Here is a 17,500-nt window from a genome sequence, read left to right as displayed (position 1 = left end):
GATAGTTTTAAACTGCGCAAATATATCCCTGTATTAGTAAGCATCACCGATAGGAAATCCGAGTATCTCAAGATGCGCAGAACGTATGCGCAGTAACAATAGTAGGCACCGTCCTTAACGCTATGTGAGAATGATGTACACATATTAAATGAAATGTTAACAATTAAACCCATTGGGAACTCGGAAAAATCCGAGCCCCAGGTAGGATTCGAACTCGCGACCCTCCGTGATCTCGTCAGATGCTCCAAGCACTGAGCTACTGGAGACTCTATAGGCGTCAATCATACAGCGGCCATGATGAGTCCCGAGGGATTAAAGACTTTTGTTTTTGCGCACTGAAATTCGTTCCCAAACATTTCAACTCGAGGCTCGGGGTACGAAATCTACTGTCTATGACCAATATGGCCGCCGCGCCAATAAGGTCCATGGTGAGAAAGGATGAAACGTTAACTCAGAAATTCCTTCTAAACGACAAAAATCAAAGCTTCGTGACAAAAAAAAATGTCCGTAGAGCAAATACAAACAATGGAAATACACTGAACAGTTTTCAAAAACCCTAATGTTATTGCAATCCATTTTAATGTTCTTCGATTTTTGAAACCGTTTGCCCATCCCCTCCCCTCCCCTCCCCCCCAGCAGTCGAACGGATGTTGAAGCAAATGTTGAGACCCTTTTCTCGTTTTCTTTAAGCTCCCCACTCCCGTCATTGGCCGTATTCCGCTGAAAACGGCTCCACAATGCGGTATTCGCCCTTGTCACACGGCGGCCATATTGTCCCGGGAGACCAAAAAAGCTTTGTTTTACCACGCCAAGCCTCACCCCCATGGTTTTCACTGCGAGGCTTGGCGTGGTAAAACAAAGCTTTCTTGGTCTCCCAGGACAATATGGCCGCCGTGTGACAAAGGCGAATTTAGCTTTAGTCCATTATAAAAAAACTTTGGATGAAAAAAAAAAAAAAAAAAACCCAACAAATTAAACAGCTGGAGAAGGAACTTACCACACCGACATGACAGAACAAAACAGAGCTTGACGGGTTTATTGAAAGAGCTTTTCTGAAAAGAATTTCAGCCAAGTTGAACTTCTCTTGTTTGTAGTAAATCATGCCTATACCATACCTGAAAACAATACAGCAATAATTTTTTCTATGTGGATTAATGGTAAGTTCGAAGAAACTTACATACAGTTTGACCACAGGCAGAATTTCCCTTTGTAATAAAAAGACAACGGGTTGCTTTCTGCCAGTTAGTTCTCTATATAAAAGCCTCGCATGAAGCTCATACTTCTCTTTAAACTGAAAGAGTTTTAAGAGCGAAATTTATGCTACGCCATTAAAACTGCATGTCTAAGGGCCACAGAGACGGAGTAATATTGCAGCGACAGAGCTTACCAAGCATTGTAATGTCTGGAATCCGTCCTGACAGCCTGTCGAAAGCACGACATAGCGCGATCGAGCTCTTCCGTCAGCACATACTCGTGACCAAGCAGCGTGTAAGCATAACTGAATGCTTGATTAACTTGAACAGCTCGTTGAAAAAACTTGATTGCTGTGTCGTGTTCCTTTTGAAGACTAAAGCAGTTACCAGTTGCACACCATGCCTAGGGGTATACAAGGGAATAAAAGGGATTATATGGGTACCCAAGGCTATTTATAAAATAATTAGGATAGTACCCGCACTCTCATTGGTCAATAGCTGTGTTTAGATGAGAGTATGGAAACACGGCTGTGACATCACACCAAGTTTGATTGGTTATGTATTGTCAGACGCGCGTTTTGATTGGCTGGTAGGATATATGATCGTGTATCAAGAAAATCTGTTTCAATCAAGAAGTAAAAAAACCCAGAATTTTACTTCATTTGTCGAATTATCTTTGAGAAATATTTTATAAAGGGAATAGAGGACTTTTTTTGCGTGTTTCCGTAGCCTTATCTACACAATCGGGGGAAGTTGGGAGAATTCTCGACAGTGAGGCAAACCCGAGACGCATAACTGTCTCGAATTCTCCCAACTCCCCCTCGTGTTTAGATAAAACTATGGAAACACGGAAAACGTCCTCTATTGCTTAAATGGAAGAACAGACTATCTCTTTAAAATATTCAATACACTATAAAAGGGGATACACGAAGTAGCTTGAAAAATGGTAAAATACCGCTGACCACTCGCAGAATTTTTCTTGTAGTAAAAAACAACCGGTTGCTTTCTGCCAGTTGCTATTTTTAATCGCGCTATGTTCCATTTGACATACCTCTTCTTGTGAAAGAGCACTTCCACTGAAAGCTATGTATTCACATTTACATAGACACCGAAGATGCAATTCGATTCACTAAGTGCCAAAACCAGCAAAACTTGGCCTCGCGTCTACGCGAGGTGGTGTGGTCTTTGCCTGACTGCGAACTGACTTTCTCAGTTTTCCCAAGAGTCATTTTTTGCCTCCAGCAACCACAAGGAAAACCCTTTGGTGCTGAACAAAGAACTAACTACCCATACTATGCCGAATTCGTGAATCTAATCCGTTAAACACTGCTGGAGCAAGTTGGAAACTATAAACTGTGTTTGCTTTAAGACATGAAAAAATAGTAAAACTATTCTTAAAACGATCCGTTTTGAAGCGTGGCATGCCAAAGGTGGCGCTCGCCTTAACGAATAAGTAGTTTCATGCTTTGCGGATAATAACTCATTAAGGCGGTGATTGTTGTCATTTATAATTGAGTCGAAAAGTGGCGTTGGAGCGCTCTTAGCAGTGCACCAATTGGCATTTATTTCTCCAAAATAGGATTGTAGGATTGGTCATTTGACATACAAGCATCTTTGAGAACCAAATGGCGGTTCAATACGCATCGCACCTTCAATGGTAATAGTAATGGGATTGATGGCGGGTTACAATAGGCCATTCCTGAGTTCATGTCTGCCTCCTCTTCAAAGCGAGTCTAAGTGCCAAGTTTGCGTGATGGTAATTAGTTCTACTTTACATATGAATGAATTAATTTTCATAAGAAAAACTTCGCTCTTAGACTCGCTTTGAAGAAGAGGCAGGGATGAATTTGGAAAATGGCCTATTGTCTGAAAGTCAGACCACCCACACCGGGGTCTCCTTTGTACTCTTCTCGTACAGTGGGCAAGTTCTTTATCTGTTTTCATTAATCCGCGAAGACTTGAAAGTCTGACCATTTGCAGATGAAATTGCGAAGGCAGCACTTTCTCTTCAGTAATTTTTAAGTCTCTGAGCGTTGGTGTGACCGATGTTGTGACCCGCGATCTCCCGCGCGATGCGCCACTGGTCGTCGATTGCCTTAGTTACCAATTCGCACAAACGAAAATGTAGTGTCCTTCGCAGCCGTCTTTGGACATGTTACGCAGTGCTCCCGCAAGAGAGTTGCGTGACATCCCCAAAAGAAGACTAACCAAAATAGGACCTAAAGGTGCTTTCTTACCTGAGGTGATGAGCGATCATTTTCTACCAGATCCTGTGCGAGGGCCGAGAGCGTAACTTCATTTTGTAAGTGCCACAGAGTAGTAGAATAGATCTCCATGCCTTTAAAAACGAGAGAAACGATCAATGAGCAAAACAGTACAAGGTTTCAAAGAAAAAACAGCCTGAGAGAAGTGTCTGCAATGCGTAATTCAATTCGACTTGAACGCACTCTAATCTCTTAGCATGTGGCTGCGCGCCGAAGCAAACATCTCCTATTTTGTGGATAAAGGGGTTTAGTTTCCAAGGAAACTATGGTGTTTCGTCGGTCGGGAAGTGAAACACAGAAATCGGTTTATCAATTGAGTTGATATGGTAACATACACCTTATTCCAAAATGGTCACCATTTTAGTATTCTTTTGTTTCCATGCAAATTGGCACATCGTCCGATGAAAGCTGACCCGAAACCACGGATGCCGAAATCAAGTGACATAACCTAGCTACCAATCAGCATCTTTGGTTCTGACGGTGCATTCATGCATTCGAACTCGACGCCGATGGAAAGTGGTGGAATCTGTGCAAATCTTTTTAATTAAGAACCTCTAAAAAGATATAATGGTCTTCGAGCTGTGAACTAAAGAAAAATTTCAATTCACTTTCCAGAGGCGGAGTCGATCATCCCTGCTATGTTCGGAAATTTGATAGATGAAAGCCAAAACGCAGTTTGGCGCTTAGCGCTTGAAGGTGAGATTCCACAGAATTATGAAAATCACAGTAAATAATCTAGTGAATTCAGCGAATATCTTACCTTCGATTCTGTAAGGTTCTAATTGTCTAACTTTGGCAAACACTTTCTCGGCCTACAGTAAATGAAAGTCATAAACGCATTATTTTAGGGGTTCAGTGGGTTGGTAAGCCAATTCAAGGAGGCGGCTAACCTTGTCCGCAAACTATGAGGGAATTCTGAATCTGAAGCAGTCAATGCATTGTTGTTGTTTTAATGTTTGTTCTTTCTATTTTGGTTTGAAATTGTTCCAGCACTCAGGGAAGTGCGCTTGAGATTTGGCTGCCTGCCTGGTTTGAATAATAAGTAATAGGTAGGCCAGGCCACCATTATCCGTCAGTCCGTCCGTCCGCCCGTATGTCTGTCTCTCTGTCCACCACTCACCCACCCACTCATCCACCAACCCAACTACTTGCCCACCCTCCAATTCTGGCAATCACCTTATCCCACCCCTTAACCTTGACGTATTGAATGCAAAACGCCCAAGGCGTACAAAGCCCTTGTTAGTTTTAATCAAGCCATATTTTTTGTTTGGTTTACGCGCTTCTTGCCATCTTTGTTACTAAAACTCCCTTTACGCTATGAACAGCTACATTAAAATTACTGATAACCAAGTGAAGTACGATCGTACGGGTGAGTGTAATCCTGAGAAGGAATTTTTTTGCGTGACATGAACTGAAGTCTCGATTACCTGTCAGAGAGTCAGAAGAAGTCAGAGCCATCTTAAAGAAGACTTCCCTCAAATTGTCGAAACGTCAACCAAAACAGTCCTTTCCAGGACTACACTCACCCGGACGATCGTACTTCAATTAGTTATGATAGGACTCCTAGCTGGGTTCCAACCTTGCTAAACTGCGGATACCAGGCCACTTATTTGCATATGAATGGCGTGTATTGTTATATGCCTCGTTCTTCAAACGATACCGCTTCAAGAACACAATAGGAGCCGAGTATTCTGCATTTACTCCTTTAACTACTGCTTTCTCAGACAAGCCGAAGTTAAGTCGTACCTGCCGATAGTCTGCCAGTTCAAAGTGGGCACGGCCCACCTGGGTTAAGACCCATCCGGTGTTGTAATGATGGGGTGCCAATGACAAGAATGCATTCAATGCCTGTTTGCATTCATAGGAACTAAGGTACACATAAGCTTGGCCGATTTGTTTCAATAATGACATTAAACCATCTGAAAGGGCAAACAAAGAAGAAGAAAATAAAAGTCAAAGGGCTATGTTTCACTATTTCAAGCCATTTATATGAAATCCAAGATGTTGTTTATACCAAAATAACTCACACAATACACCTTATTCCAAAATGGCCGCCATTTTAGTATTCTAATTGGACCTTTTGGCCTAGCTTTCAAACATAAAATTCAGAAGAATATTTAACCTTGAACGAGGCCAAAAAGGCCAATTTGCAATCAAACAAAAGAATACTGAAATGGCAGACATTCTGGAATAAGGTGTATACATAAATATCTAATGAGAGTGGCTTAATCATTTGTATACTTCTGCTGTAATTGGTAAAATAAATTACTTTGCTTTTGGTACAGGTGTATGACATACGATTGAAAATAATGCGATGGGTGGGGTCTCGCAGGGTTTTCAGTGAGAGCTCCCAGCTGATGAAACTTGCTGGCTATTGCAAGTTAATTTTATGAATAACATGAGAAAAATTCGCACAGAACACGAGCCTTGGATCGGCAAAGTTTATTCATGAAAAACAAGAGACGCCTGAATTCTGAGTAATTTCGGCGGCAATTTCTGTTTACCCGTCCATTTCAGGATGGAGCAAACATGTTTTTGAAGCAGCGGTCCAGCAGTCCAGTACTTGGTGTAAGCTGCCTGATTTGTAAACTACATTTCAAGCGTGAGAATACGACATTTGCAAAGGGTCTTTTCGGCCACGACATATGAAATATATTGCACGCAGCCGTATAGAATGCAGACGAGCCTTAAAGGGGCTATGTCACGCTATTTCCCAACACATGCTTAGTTGTCAACTAAATTTCACAAAAATTTTTTGAGTATTCATGTAATCTCTATGAATAAAAAAAGTCAATGATATTAGTGTTCTGTTCAAATACCGTAACACGTGGTCCAGAACGCAGGAAATGCACTCTAAGAGGCCCAAATTTCAAAATTTTCCGGGGGGAGAATGCCCCCGGATCCCCCCCCCCCCCCCCCACAAGCTCGTGCCTTCTGTCCTCGGAAAGAACAACTTCAGCTCATGGTGCCCATTCCCAGCCTACTCATCCGGTTTTGCTGCCTGCCCAAAGTTCTATTTTAAAACCTTCCTTACCCATACTGCTCTGAACAGGTGACAACTTTTCCTGACCCTTCCCTTGACATTCAGTATTCTGTGGTGCTGATGATCCCTCTTGGATGACATTTTCAACACAAGGAGCCAGTGGCACAGGAGTCGAGCTTCGGACTTGACGGCGAGTCTACAATAGCCAAAAATCAAATAATTGAGCGGTTTTCAATTGAGTGTCGAAAGTAATTAGCGAATTGCTTTGGTTTTGGATTACTTCACTCAGTGATTGGTTCAAAGTTCTCGCGCCACTTTTTCAACCAATCAGAAGTGAAACCAAAACCATCCGTGGCTCGCGCATGCACATTTTCCCACGCTTTGTGTCGGCTATGTGTAATTACTTTGAGTTTTGATTGGTTTACCGGATGTCTCTGTCCTTTTTGATTGGCCAAAGTAATTACTTTGGTTTTGGTTTTATGACCCTTGATTGAAACTAGATCTATTGAATTATGTAGTTTAGACCAGTAATTGGGCGGTGGGCCTACACACATGCAACACGAGTTCACCCAAATAGAATGGTCTTCACTTGGGTTCTAAACCAAACCACAGCATTACCACTCTAGTCATGAGCAGCACAATTACCCAACCCATGCAAGTCCATAATACTTTTTTACCACAATTGCTTGTAATCTTGCAATCTGATTGGCTTGCTGTTGTCTATAAGAGTCTAGAAAATGCTGCTCGCGTCGATGTGTCACACAATTGTAAAAAGTGGTCCAACGTTACTGTGGAGCCACTCAGCTGCACCTCACGTGTCCACAGCATTTTGACAACTGTGATGCGAATATTGTTGTTGATAAGAGTACAGACAACACTGAACCACATTCGATTTGTTAAATTATAATATTTATTATTTAATAATAAGTGCATAGTAATCATTGTACGTAGAAATCCAATAAATTATTATTAACTAAAATCAAAGCGAATCAAACATTGATTTTTGAAGAGAGTGGAAAACCGGAGTACCCAGAGAAAAATCTCTCGGTGCAGAGTAGAGAACCAACAAACTCAACCCACATAATTATGACGCCGAGTCTGGGAATCGAACACTGTCCACATAGTTTTGTGGGAGGCGAGTGATCTTGTTGACCTCCCACGGGACTTCAAAATGCAAAGGTAGGAAATTCCAATGAATTATTATATTTTTCATTTGTTCCATAACTATTACAAGACTTAGGCCAATCACTATAATTTATGCATTACAACAATCCTGATGGTGAACTTTTAACACTCTTTGATAATAACACTTTAATATTTTATTTTTATTTAACCACGTGTCACCTAGGAACACAACTCGTTTAAACATGAACATGAAATCAAATCAGACATGGTTTTTTGAAGAGAGTGGAAAACCGAAGTACCTGGGGAAAAACCTCTCGAACCAGAGTAGAGAACCAACAAAGTCAACCCACATATGATGCCAAGTCTGGGAATCAAACCCTGGCCACATTGGTGGGAAGCGAGTGCTCTCACCACTGCGCTAGCCCTTCTCCCCTGTAAAATACATGCAACTCTAATCTTTCAAAAACTAATTCCATTTCCAGGGCGTAAAATTGCGCCTAATACAGGCGCCAATGCGACTAAATTTTTCACTTTGGCGACCAAATCCTGAAAATTAGTCGCCAAATTGGCTACTAGAATTTGTAATCACACCTTACCTTGAAATCTAGTGATTTTCGAAGATTTGTAAAGATAAATCTGCAGCAAAGTTCCCCGTTAACTTTGCTGTGAAAACCCAAAACGTAGCACATGCACGATTTCGAACGTCACAACGCGATCTTGGATTTAGGTAACCTTTCAGGTTGTATATGACCCATTCTAGTGTCCTCTTTGTAGCTCGTGCGAATTTTGCGGGCTTATTTTTCATCGCGTGAGTTCATTTGAATTAAAAATGAGCGAGGAAATTAATCGAAGCGTGGAAAGTGATCGAAGTGATCTTTTTGACTATTGTGACAGCACTTCCTCGGTCGAATATATTTTAGCGTTTGCTCATGCATTGGACGAAACATATGCTGAAAAAAAAAAAGAGTCCATTAGACGACTTCAATTCAAAAGGCAGCACGCGAAGGCCAAATTTTTCACGATAGAGAACTATAGATCCACGTTTACACGAATGGCAAGCGGTAAGAATCTAACATTTGCCGTCTGCCTTACAGCCCTTCGACAACAATGCGACATTGCCTGTATTTATTGTGAATGGGAAATATTTTTCTATGTTTCTGTTAGATGTTTTTAAGAATTAGAAGAAAAGGGAGCGAAATCAAAATTAAAATTTGCCGTCTGCATTTTCCGTAAACGTGGTTCTAAATCTATTTAATAGGGCCGTTTATACGAGAGAAAATAAGCCGCGGCTTACTCTGGCCGCGGCGTACATAATACGCGAAAGGAACTATTTATACGAGTGTAAACTCCCAGGCCAGGATAAGCCGCAGCTTGAGAAAGCTGTGAACGTAGATTTTGTACCATTCTTACGGGGTGTTCGCGCCTTATGTAAGCCGCGGCCAGAGTAAGCCACGGCTTATTTTCTCTCGTATAAACGGCCCTAATGTCTGAGATAGAAAGCTTCTTGCGACTTAAAAAAACTGAGGCCTCATACGAATCACTAACTCTTTTGTAAAACGATGTTTTTCCTCGCCTATAAAATTAGGATAGTTAGATATTCTTTTTTATCGTTAATTTTACAACACAGGCGTTTTTGAAATGTACTTTAATTTTGATTACACGGTGATGGTTCCACGAACTTGTAATATGCAGGCCTTTATTTGTTGCTTTCATGATATTAGAGGCTTCCTTCATACGACATGGAAAATAACAATCATTTATTTATTAGTAGCAAATGAAGCATAAGAGAGCGACCCTTTATTTGTAAGAAAACTTTTCGTCCATTTGTTGGAGAAATGATTGCTGACTTAGCTGTTACTTAATATCTATTTTCGACATTGTAATGGCAAGGTATTGAACGTGGATAAATAGTTTAAGTTAGTGAGTTTGTTCCATGAGCTGGAGCCCGGGTAATTTTTGATGTTTTTGTGAATGTATTACTATGATTCATGAGCAATTTAATCTATCCAGTACAGTGACTGGGTAAAAATTGTTTTTTTTTGTGGGTGTGTGTGTGTGTGTGTGTCATAATGGCCACCAACTTTTTGGAATTGACTACCACTTTAAAATATTTAGGACCCAAGTGGCTACCGGGAAAAAAAGTTAATTTTATGCTCTGATTTCCCCCTTTGAAATCAAGTTATTTTTTTATAAATATCTTGTTATTTTTAAAAATATCATAATAAGGACTAATTGGAGGCCTGCACCCAACTACTGTATCTAGGTGGTACTAGCCCATCTTTGAATTTTGTAATGTCAGGCAGTCAAAGCCAGAAATCACCGCACAAATAACTGGGGGTTGTTTGAGCGGATTGCTTAGTGGTCAGTGGTTCATTCGTACGTGCACAGGCTCACGTAGGTCACACGGTCTCAGTGTAGCAGCCATTTGAAGCTCAATGCAGTTGCTACATGTAACTTCCAGTCGCAAAGACTGCTTTTATGCCATTTGATAAAGACAGTGCCCTGAATCCATGACTCAGCTTATACACAGTATCTGTCAAAGTTCAATTCAACACAAAATAATACACTTTACCTTTTTTATGACATTACTGACGGCTGGTTTTGGTGAGCTGGTTGTAACTCGTGCACTTTTTGTTCTCCGATCCTGAGAGATGAATCAAGGACAGCAGTTTTCAGAAAAAACAAAAACTGGCAAAAGGACTTTCCCCGGTGACGGGAACAGAGGTGAACAGGAGCCCGTCAGTAGGGAGTAGGAGCGAACAACTGCAATTCATTCCTGTCACCGTGTTTTTACAGACCGATTTATTTTGAGATTAAATTTCCCATGAATGAGACTCCAACAGACGCCTGATGACCAATCACAAGAAACTAACTTGACTTCATAGCATTACCGGAACTGCATTTTTTGTGTGTGTGGAAAAAGTAGTCTAAAAATAGATCGGTCGGTAAAAATGTCGTGATATAGGGTTAGTATGGGAGTTGTTCACTAGATCTAAGTCATGGGCTCCTCAGGCAAATCAATTCCCCAAAACAATCTGACAGAGAAATGCTAGCTTTAGAACATACTTTGTTATTTGTGTCCATACTGCTGATTGAAGTGTTATTTGAAGAGAGGGTAAAAAGCCTTGAACTGCGTCTGACACTCAAAGACCCTTGAGATGACTGCGTGTGTATGTTGTGCGCACTAGACGAGTTAGTTGTCACTGGTTTATACACTGAATCACCCCTACGTGAGCCAACCTACAAAGGAATCAAAGCAATACAATTAAGGAATCGTGTCTGTTAGCGAAAAGGCACTGAACAATGGCAAGAAAGGCAGGCAAACAGCGAACGAAAACGTAGCTGGAAACGCAACACAAAGGCCCCTGCAACAAAGCATATAAATGCGACCCCCCCCCCCTCCTGCATGGCCGCTGCAAACCGCCGCTGACTGCATTGGCTCAAGTTTAACTTAGCGTAAGTTATATTCAGCCACATGTGATATTCTTTGAACTCCTAGGAATGGTTGGTACATAAACCGTCTTCTCAATGAAAATGTCAGTCAGACATGTATTGCGTATGTAGAATAATTTATTATCAGCTTAATTAAGAGGTGTGATCTTGATATAAAACCAAATTCTCATGACTACCCAACAAATAAATCCATGGTACTAGGTACGAGAATGAGTAAAATCTGTTAAGTCTCACTCCCAGAAGTCTATGGGTTACAGTGCAACGCACCTTACCATGGCCACCCAACAAACCTTCACATTTAAAAATTACGTGTAAATACGTCAACTCAACAACCCATGCAATGGTGTTCCACTTACAACTGTGTGAACTTTTTGCAAGGAGGCGTGACTGTCAATCAAATTCACACATCCTGATTGACGGACAATTTGTAAAAAACTTTGTTGGGTGGCCACAGTAAGGCATGTCGCACTGTAATAATTCCTCTGACACAGTTACAGCTGTATCTAAATTAATTTCCTTGTAGCTTACATGCCTCCAAATCTAAGCTCAAAACATTTTTGGCCACTATCCAGTTAACCCTAGGAATGGGCATTATTTTGCAAACCTTTTTCACAGGAGCTTTTGGTGCTAAGCTATCACCGCTGATAGGAGACGGAGTAATGAAAGTATTCTGGTCGTTTGACGGTGAATCTGTAGCCAGCATTCCAAAACTATAAAAGAAAAAAGACCACACACACACAAGAAACAAAGTTCTAAGATAAATCTCTCTCATTACAAAGGTCTCTCCCACTAAGATCATGTAACTTGGATCAGGGGTTTTCATAAAATTTAATAATTTAATAAGGTGCCTGCTGGTTCGACAAGTAAAATTGTCTGGCGTTAGACCAGTGTCACTCTCAGAGGTCAATGGGTTAAGTTACAAAAATGAATGTCCGGTGTAGTTACAATCTATGAGAGAAGAGATTTCAACCTCTTGAAATCATACTTTAAGGCTTTGCATAATACTGAGACTTGGCCAAATTATCTAAAAAAAACAAAAATGCCACAAGAAACTGTGCTCAAGCAACTCTATAAGATTAGCGGTCACAACCGAAAAAGGCACTTTCCAAGATGACGCGTCAAAGCTGTACATGTATTTAACAATTTACCAGAATCTATTACAAATTATTATTTGAGGATTACAGAACTTTTTAATTAAACTTTCTATCTGTTAATATTTATTATCTTCAACTGTAAATAATGTAATTTAACAGAGAATAGCCACCCCGTGGATCTGTTGAATAAACCATTATTATTATTATTATCATTATTATCATTATTATTATTACTATTATTACATTTAATACTAAAGGAAAAAGAAATGGAGAAGGGCAAAATATAGTAAGCTAATTACATGCCCTTGAATACTGTAAATAGAGGATATTACATGGATGTGCGGAGATAATTAAATCTCTTCAAGTGATGAAAATATTTTTCAACACGAGAAGAGAAATTTCGTATCTCCAGGTGGCCATGTAATATTCTATTTATTATATAAACACCAATGAAATACTAAATCATTTCAAGAAAGGTATCAAAAGGTGTGATTTTCATATGTAACCATACATGTAGCAACAGTGATATTTTCACATGTGAAGATAACATGTCATCTTCACAGGTGAAGATATCTTGTTTTTGTGCGAAAGCTCACTTGGTATTTCATTGGTGTTTATATAATAAAATGACATTTTTTCTAAGATAACATGGAAAAATACTTGTGTTCCATTTTACCTAAAATTGATTTTTCATACCTCGCCATTAGTGGACTAGCTGATCTCATAGATCCTAAAAGATTCCTTCCAACCCTCTGCCGTATTCGTTTCTCGCCAACAATACTGACAGATGAGGGCTGTGAGCCATAAGTTCCCCCAGATACTTCGACCGAACTTGACCTCAATGAGCCTACATTGGGTACTATGACTGTGCTGACGTACTGCGGCGTCACATTCTGTGATGGGTCGAGGTTCTCTGATGCCACTGAATCAATGTTACATTGCAGGTTTTCAGACGGAATGGAGGTATCCATGGCGATGGTGGTACTGCCTATTGTTATGCTCTCCCTCTGTGTTATAGATGACGTGATCTTCGGACAAGATGAGGACTTAAAATAATCTGCAGGATCTGGCTTTTCACCTAAAATTTCAAATTACAGACAACACAAAGCTCTTTAAAATAGTAATTGTTTGGTTTCTGGTGATAAACTCCAGCACAGGCCAATAGCTCCAGGGAAGGAGCTGGTTGGAAACATAAAATGTTTTTATTGTTTTTAATCTTCCTCGACTTTCTCTTCTGTTGTGTAACAAATTTAAAACCCTTTTTTACCTTCAAATACCACTGCATGGCACTTCACATTATGCTTTTTGCAAATCTTCATTTACAAACTGATGTTATAAATGATGCAAGTAAATAGGATTCACTTTTGTGTGAATGTTGTTCACCTAAAAGGCATAACTTCAAATTTTTCAAGCAAGGAAAATTCTTTCAGGCAAGTCATGAGAATAACGAAAATCATCAACAAACACATGATTACCGGTACTTTGTTTGAAAACATTCTTTTTCTTACATGTAGTATCGTAAGAATCCTTTTAAGAACTCTAATGAGAATTTGCATGTTGATATCACCACTTAGAGGGTTAACTGCATAGTCACCTAGTTGACAGAGATTTTCAAATGAACTCCACAGGTATGGATTGTACTTTAAACTGCTCTTAAAACATTCTGCAGCTCGTCCCATCTGTTCAGATTTCCTGGAACAAACAACATTGTTGACAGAAACAGTCAAAATGATTTGGGAGTAGGGGCAGTGCTATAGCAAAAGAGATGTCCAAAATACTACGGGGTTGGTTCTCTGTAAAGGGACATACAGTAGTTTTTAAGTTGACAGAATTTATTGAATCCTGAACTGGCCCTGATTTACAAGGAAAATCACCTGGCATCGGCCAGAGGAAACTCTATAATTCTCACTCTCAGGAGGGAATTTTCTTCATGTTTTATTTACAGGCTCCTAAAATGAGACGGCAATAAATTAAATAAATTCTGTACTAGTCAGCGTGCTTAGTCAAATCCCTTGTTCATTCAGGTTCTATTAATTGTGTTGCAAATAAAATAATTCTGCAAAACCTGAAGCTTTCTTGTGAACCTCACTTTAAGAATTGTGCTGAGATCTTCACAGAACCAGAGATGTGAGATGCGCAAGTGACCAGCTCCCAGCTGGCTTGATAGCTCAACATAGCGAAAGTGCAGCACAATCGTACAGTCATGGGTTTGAATCCCATTCGAGTCAGGATTTTCTCAGACTTGGTGGCAACTACTTAAGTTGCTTCTCTCACTGCAACAATCTTTCCAACTTTCATGTCATGCCCATTTCCAATCTTGTCCACAGAGTCCACTTTTCTTTTGGTCACAGTGTCGACACTAACGCTTGCCCGATTGCCCGAGGCAAGCAAAATATATCCGTGGGCAAGTAAAACAACTCTAAGACTTGCCCGATCAGGCCATGAGTATTTTGTTTGACTAATATTTTCTGGAACGATTTGATTTGCAACAAAGAAAGTGACTAGTAATAGTGGTCACCGCAAACACGAATAAAAAGTAATGTTACATCTCTTTGTTGTTATTTATTTCTCTGTTAAAAACCACAAAACAGATTGGAAGGAATATGTTTGTAGCCGCCATCTTTCTACACGCTAAAACAATGTTTGTTACAATGGAACCCAGTTTTCACACGGCAAAATACGCTACGATACTGCTTTGATATCGAACAAGCGCACAAGAAAATTCTACCTTTAGTCACGAAATTTCAACCAGCTTTGAAAGACTTGAAGAAAATACTATTGGAGAAATGGTATTTAATTCAAAACCAACCTAATCTCAGAGTGATATTCAAGGAATCTCCATTGATCTCTTATAGGAAAGGAAAATTGCTTAAAGATATGCCTGTCAAAGCAAAACTGTCAAGGCTACTAGAACAGCATGGTCGCAGAGCAGGTTTGTGTCATTTTACACACGTTACACAAAATTGAGTCTCCTTTGAGTTTTAATGGCAACAGGTCTTTAGAAGGTGGGCAACTGAAAAAAAAGCCATGGACAACCAAAAAAACAAAACTGGTTGCCCAAAGGGCAATTGGTAAGAAAGTAAGTGTTGAACACTGGGTCAGCACCAAGAACACAAACTCTGGCCACTTCCAAGGCATGGAAGAGTCTGGCGTGTTCTTGGTGATGACCAAAGGAAAAGTGGACTTGGGGGACAACTAAAAAACAATAAAGTGAGGTACAAACTTTCTTTCTTTCTGTTAACCCCTACATTAATTGGAATTTTGATGACTGTTTTGTTGACCAGATAGCTCAGTTTTGTTCAATTTATGACTTTTTTGCATCCAGTGTTGAATACATTTGTTCCAGTGGTCACCACCAACTGTGTCTTAACCATGTTAATTGCCTTTATTGTGTAATTCTACAGTACGGATCAGAGATAAGCATCCACGTTTACATCGTCCTTTGCATTAACTTTCTTTATTCAAAAGTCATTTTACCTTAAATTCTCGTTAATTTAAGTGGTGACCGTGTTTAAGTTCCAATACCTTAATTTCATAGAGCGTTACGTTAATTTCCTATAATAAGGTGTGCGACATTTTGGGTGGTAAAAGAAGTGTATTATGGGATTAATGAGAAAGTAGAGAATACTTTGTACGATGTAACCACATGGTCCCCAGGACAATTAAAGATTACTTGCACGCCCATTTTCAAAGTTTGCACAAAATGGCAAATTGAGTGCAATCTGGAAAACTTTGAAAATACAAGTTACATGTAAATTAATTCTTAATTGCACAAGGGCACAGTGCAATTACATGTTTATCACAAAAAAGGGCAAGATTACTACGGGAAGCCTGTTCGACAAATGGCAGTCAACTTAACACTCTTTCATTCAGGTAAAGTTCAATAAGCACTGTTAACCACTTATAATTAGGATCAAGTCATCCTGCCCTCTTCATTACATAAAAGTGCCCTTGTGATTAACAAAGAAATGCCCTCCGTCTCAGCCAATCAGTATCCAGTAATTTTGCCCCATACAGGGATGTCGCTAAGCGCCCGCTGCCAGTGAAAATCGCTGATTAAGAAAGGGGTAATCGCCAGCTGAATTTATTCTCAACAAAGTTTAAAAGTCATTCAATGTGTTAACAAAAAAAATTGAATATCTGTTAGTATACGGTTCCAATTATCACTAGAAATAAGAATTTATTGATACTGGAAATGAAATAAAAGCGTCATTTTAAGTATTGTTGTGCGTGTCATCTCTTTCCCTGTATTCACCATCTTGAAAAATGCCAGGTTGTTGCGAGACACTGGGAACAATCTTGTTACCAGGTTTGATGCTCAGAGCACGAACTTGCCGCCTCAATAGAACCTTCAACCTGATGAATTTATTCTTAGCTACATCCCTGCCCATAATTTTATGTGACAAACTCTAAAATCAACCCTTCTCTCATTACCAGTCAGTGAATGCAATTTCAAAACACTTGCAGCCACCCATATGTTATTCATTCTGATATTACCCTAATCAGAATAATAAGAACACATGATCCCACCTGCAAATTTGTCCTAAAAGAGCCAGTCCATAACCTGCTGCAGAGCCAAACTCTGAAGCAATTGTCTCCAATGGCTTATTGCTTGTTAGACAGCCTCCAGTTAAAGCCATCTCAGCCTCAGCAAGTCTGCAGATTTTAAGTAAAATTGAAACAAAAATGAGCGCAACCATGACGATAATTATTGTGAGTCACACAATGATAGCATAGTTAACCTAATCCTTGCATATAAATTGACACCGTAGGCTAGTTGGACAGGATTCCTTTTAATGAAGTTTCCTTTCAGGCGGCCTTTTTCAACAATCATTTCACCCGTGGAACTTTCTAGAAGACTTCAAGTGAGTTAAGTACTTTGGACAAAATGCTTTTCTCCTTCAAAGTTGCTTTTGTCTTTGAAATTCTGTTTTCATCAATGAGTGGGCTATGTGTATACTAGGAAGACCTCGCTAAAATGAAAATGACTCGGAATGCATTAATTCTGATTAAAGCTGGCTGAAAGCTGTTGAGTAAGGCTTGATGTCTCATAAAACAAAATGTAGAAATGTTGCCCATTCCCTACTTCCCTTGACTTTTTCACTTCAAATTTGATGAGACAAGGGTTTTAGAAAAAGGGATCCTACACGTACATGGTACATTACATCACTCAGATCACTTGCCAATGATCACTGGCTGAATGCTGACGAATAAGGCTTGATGTCTCATAAAACAAAATGTAGAAATGTTATCCATTCCCGCCTTCCCTTAATTATTTTTTTTATTTTCATCATTTTGGTGACAGAAGGGTTTTTAAAGGAAGTAGAGGGATTCATTCAAGTACAATGTATCATGGGTCGTAATGTGCACCTAAGGGAAGAGACACGT

General features: G+C 39.8%; 1 protein-coding gene across 2 annotated transcripts in view; it reads right to left on the bottom strand.

The window, feature by feature from the left end:
- Positions 1 to 17,500, bottom strand: part of LOC138049274 (cell division cycle protein 27 homolog) — a 30,187-nt gene that overhangs the window by 8,907 nt on the left and 3,780 nt on the right. For both annotated transcript variants that reach the window (XM_068895476.1, XM_068895477.1), the window contains 12 exons: positions 16,643 to 16,768; positions 13,707 to 13,804; positions 12,809 to 13,190; positions 11,623 to 11,728; positions 10,632 to 10,805; positions 10,138 to 10,209; positions 6,492 to 6,636; positions 5,204 to 5,376; positions 4,218 to 4,269; positions 3,431 to 3,531; positions 1,388 to 1,596; positions 998 to 1,115 (listed from right to left, as the gene is read on the bottom strand). In XM_068895476.1, the coding sequence (XP_068751577.1) occupies positions 998 to 1,115; positions 1,388 to 1,596; positions 3,431 to 3,531; positions 4,218 to 4,269; positions 5,204 to 5,376; positions 6,492 to 6,636; positions 10,138 to 10,209; positions 10,632 to 10,805; positions 11,623 to 11,728; positions 12,809 to 13,190; positions 13,707 to 13,804; positions 16,643 to 16,768 (1,756 nt within the window). The remainder of the gene's footprint in view (positions 1 to 997; positions 1,116 to 1,387; positions 1,597 to 3,430; positions 3,532 to 4,217; positions 4,270 to 5,203; positions 5,377 to 6,491; positions 6,637 to 10,137; positions 10,210 to 10,631; positions 10,806 to 11,622; positions 11,729 to 12,808; positions 13,191 to 13,706; positions 13,805 to 16,642; positions 16,769 to 17,500) is intronic.

The sequence above is a fragment of the Montipora capricornis genome, chromosome 5 (genome assembly GCF_036669925.1).
Source record: "Montipora capricornis isolate CH-2021 chromosome 5, ASM3666992v2, whole genome shotgun sequence".
NCBI lineage: Eukaryota > Metazoa > Cnidaria > Anthozoa > Scleractinia > Acroporidae > Montipora > Montipora capricornis.
Note: the sequence above shows the minus strand (reverse complement) of the source record. Positions and strands in the feature narration are given on the sequence as shown.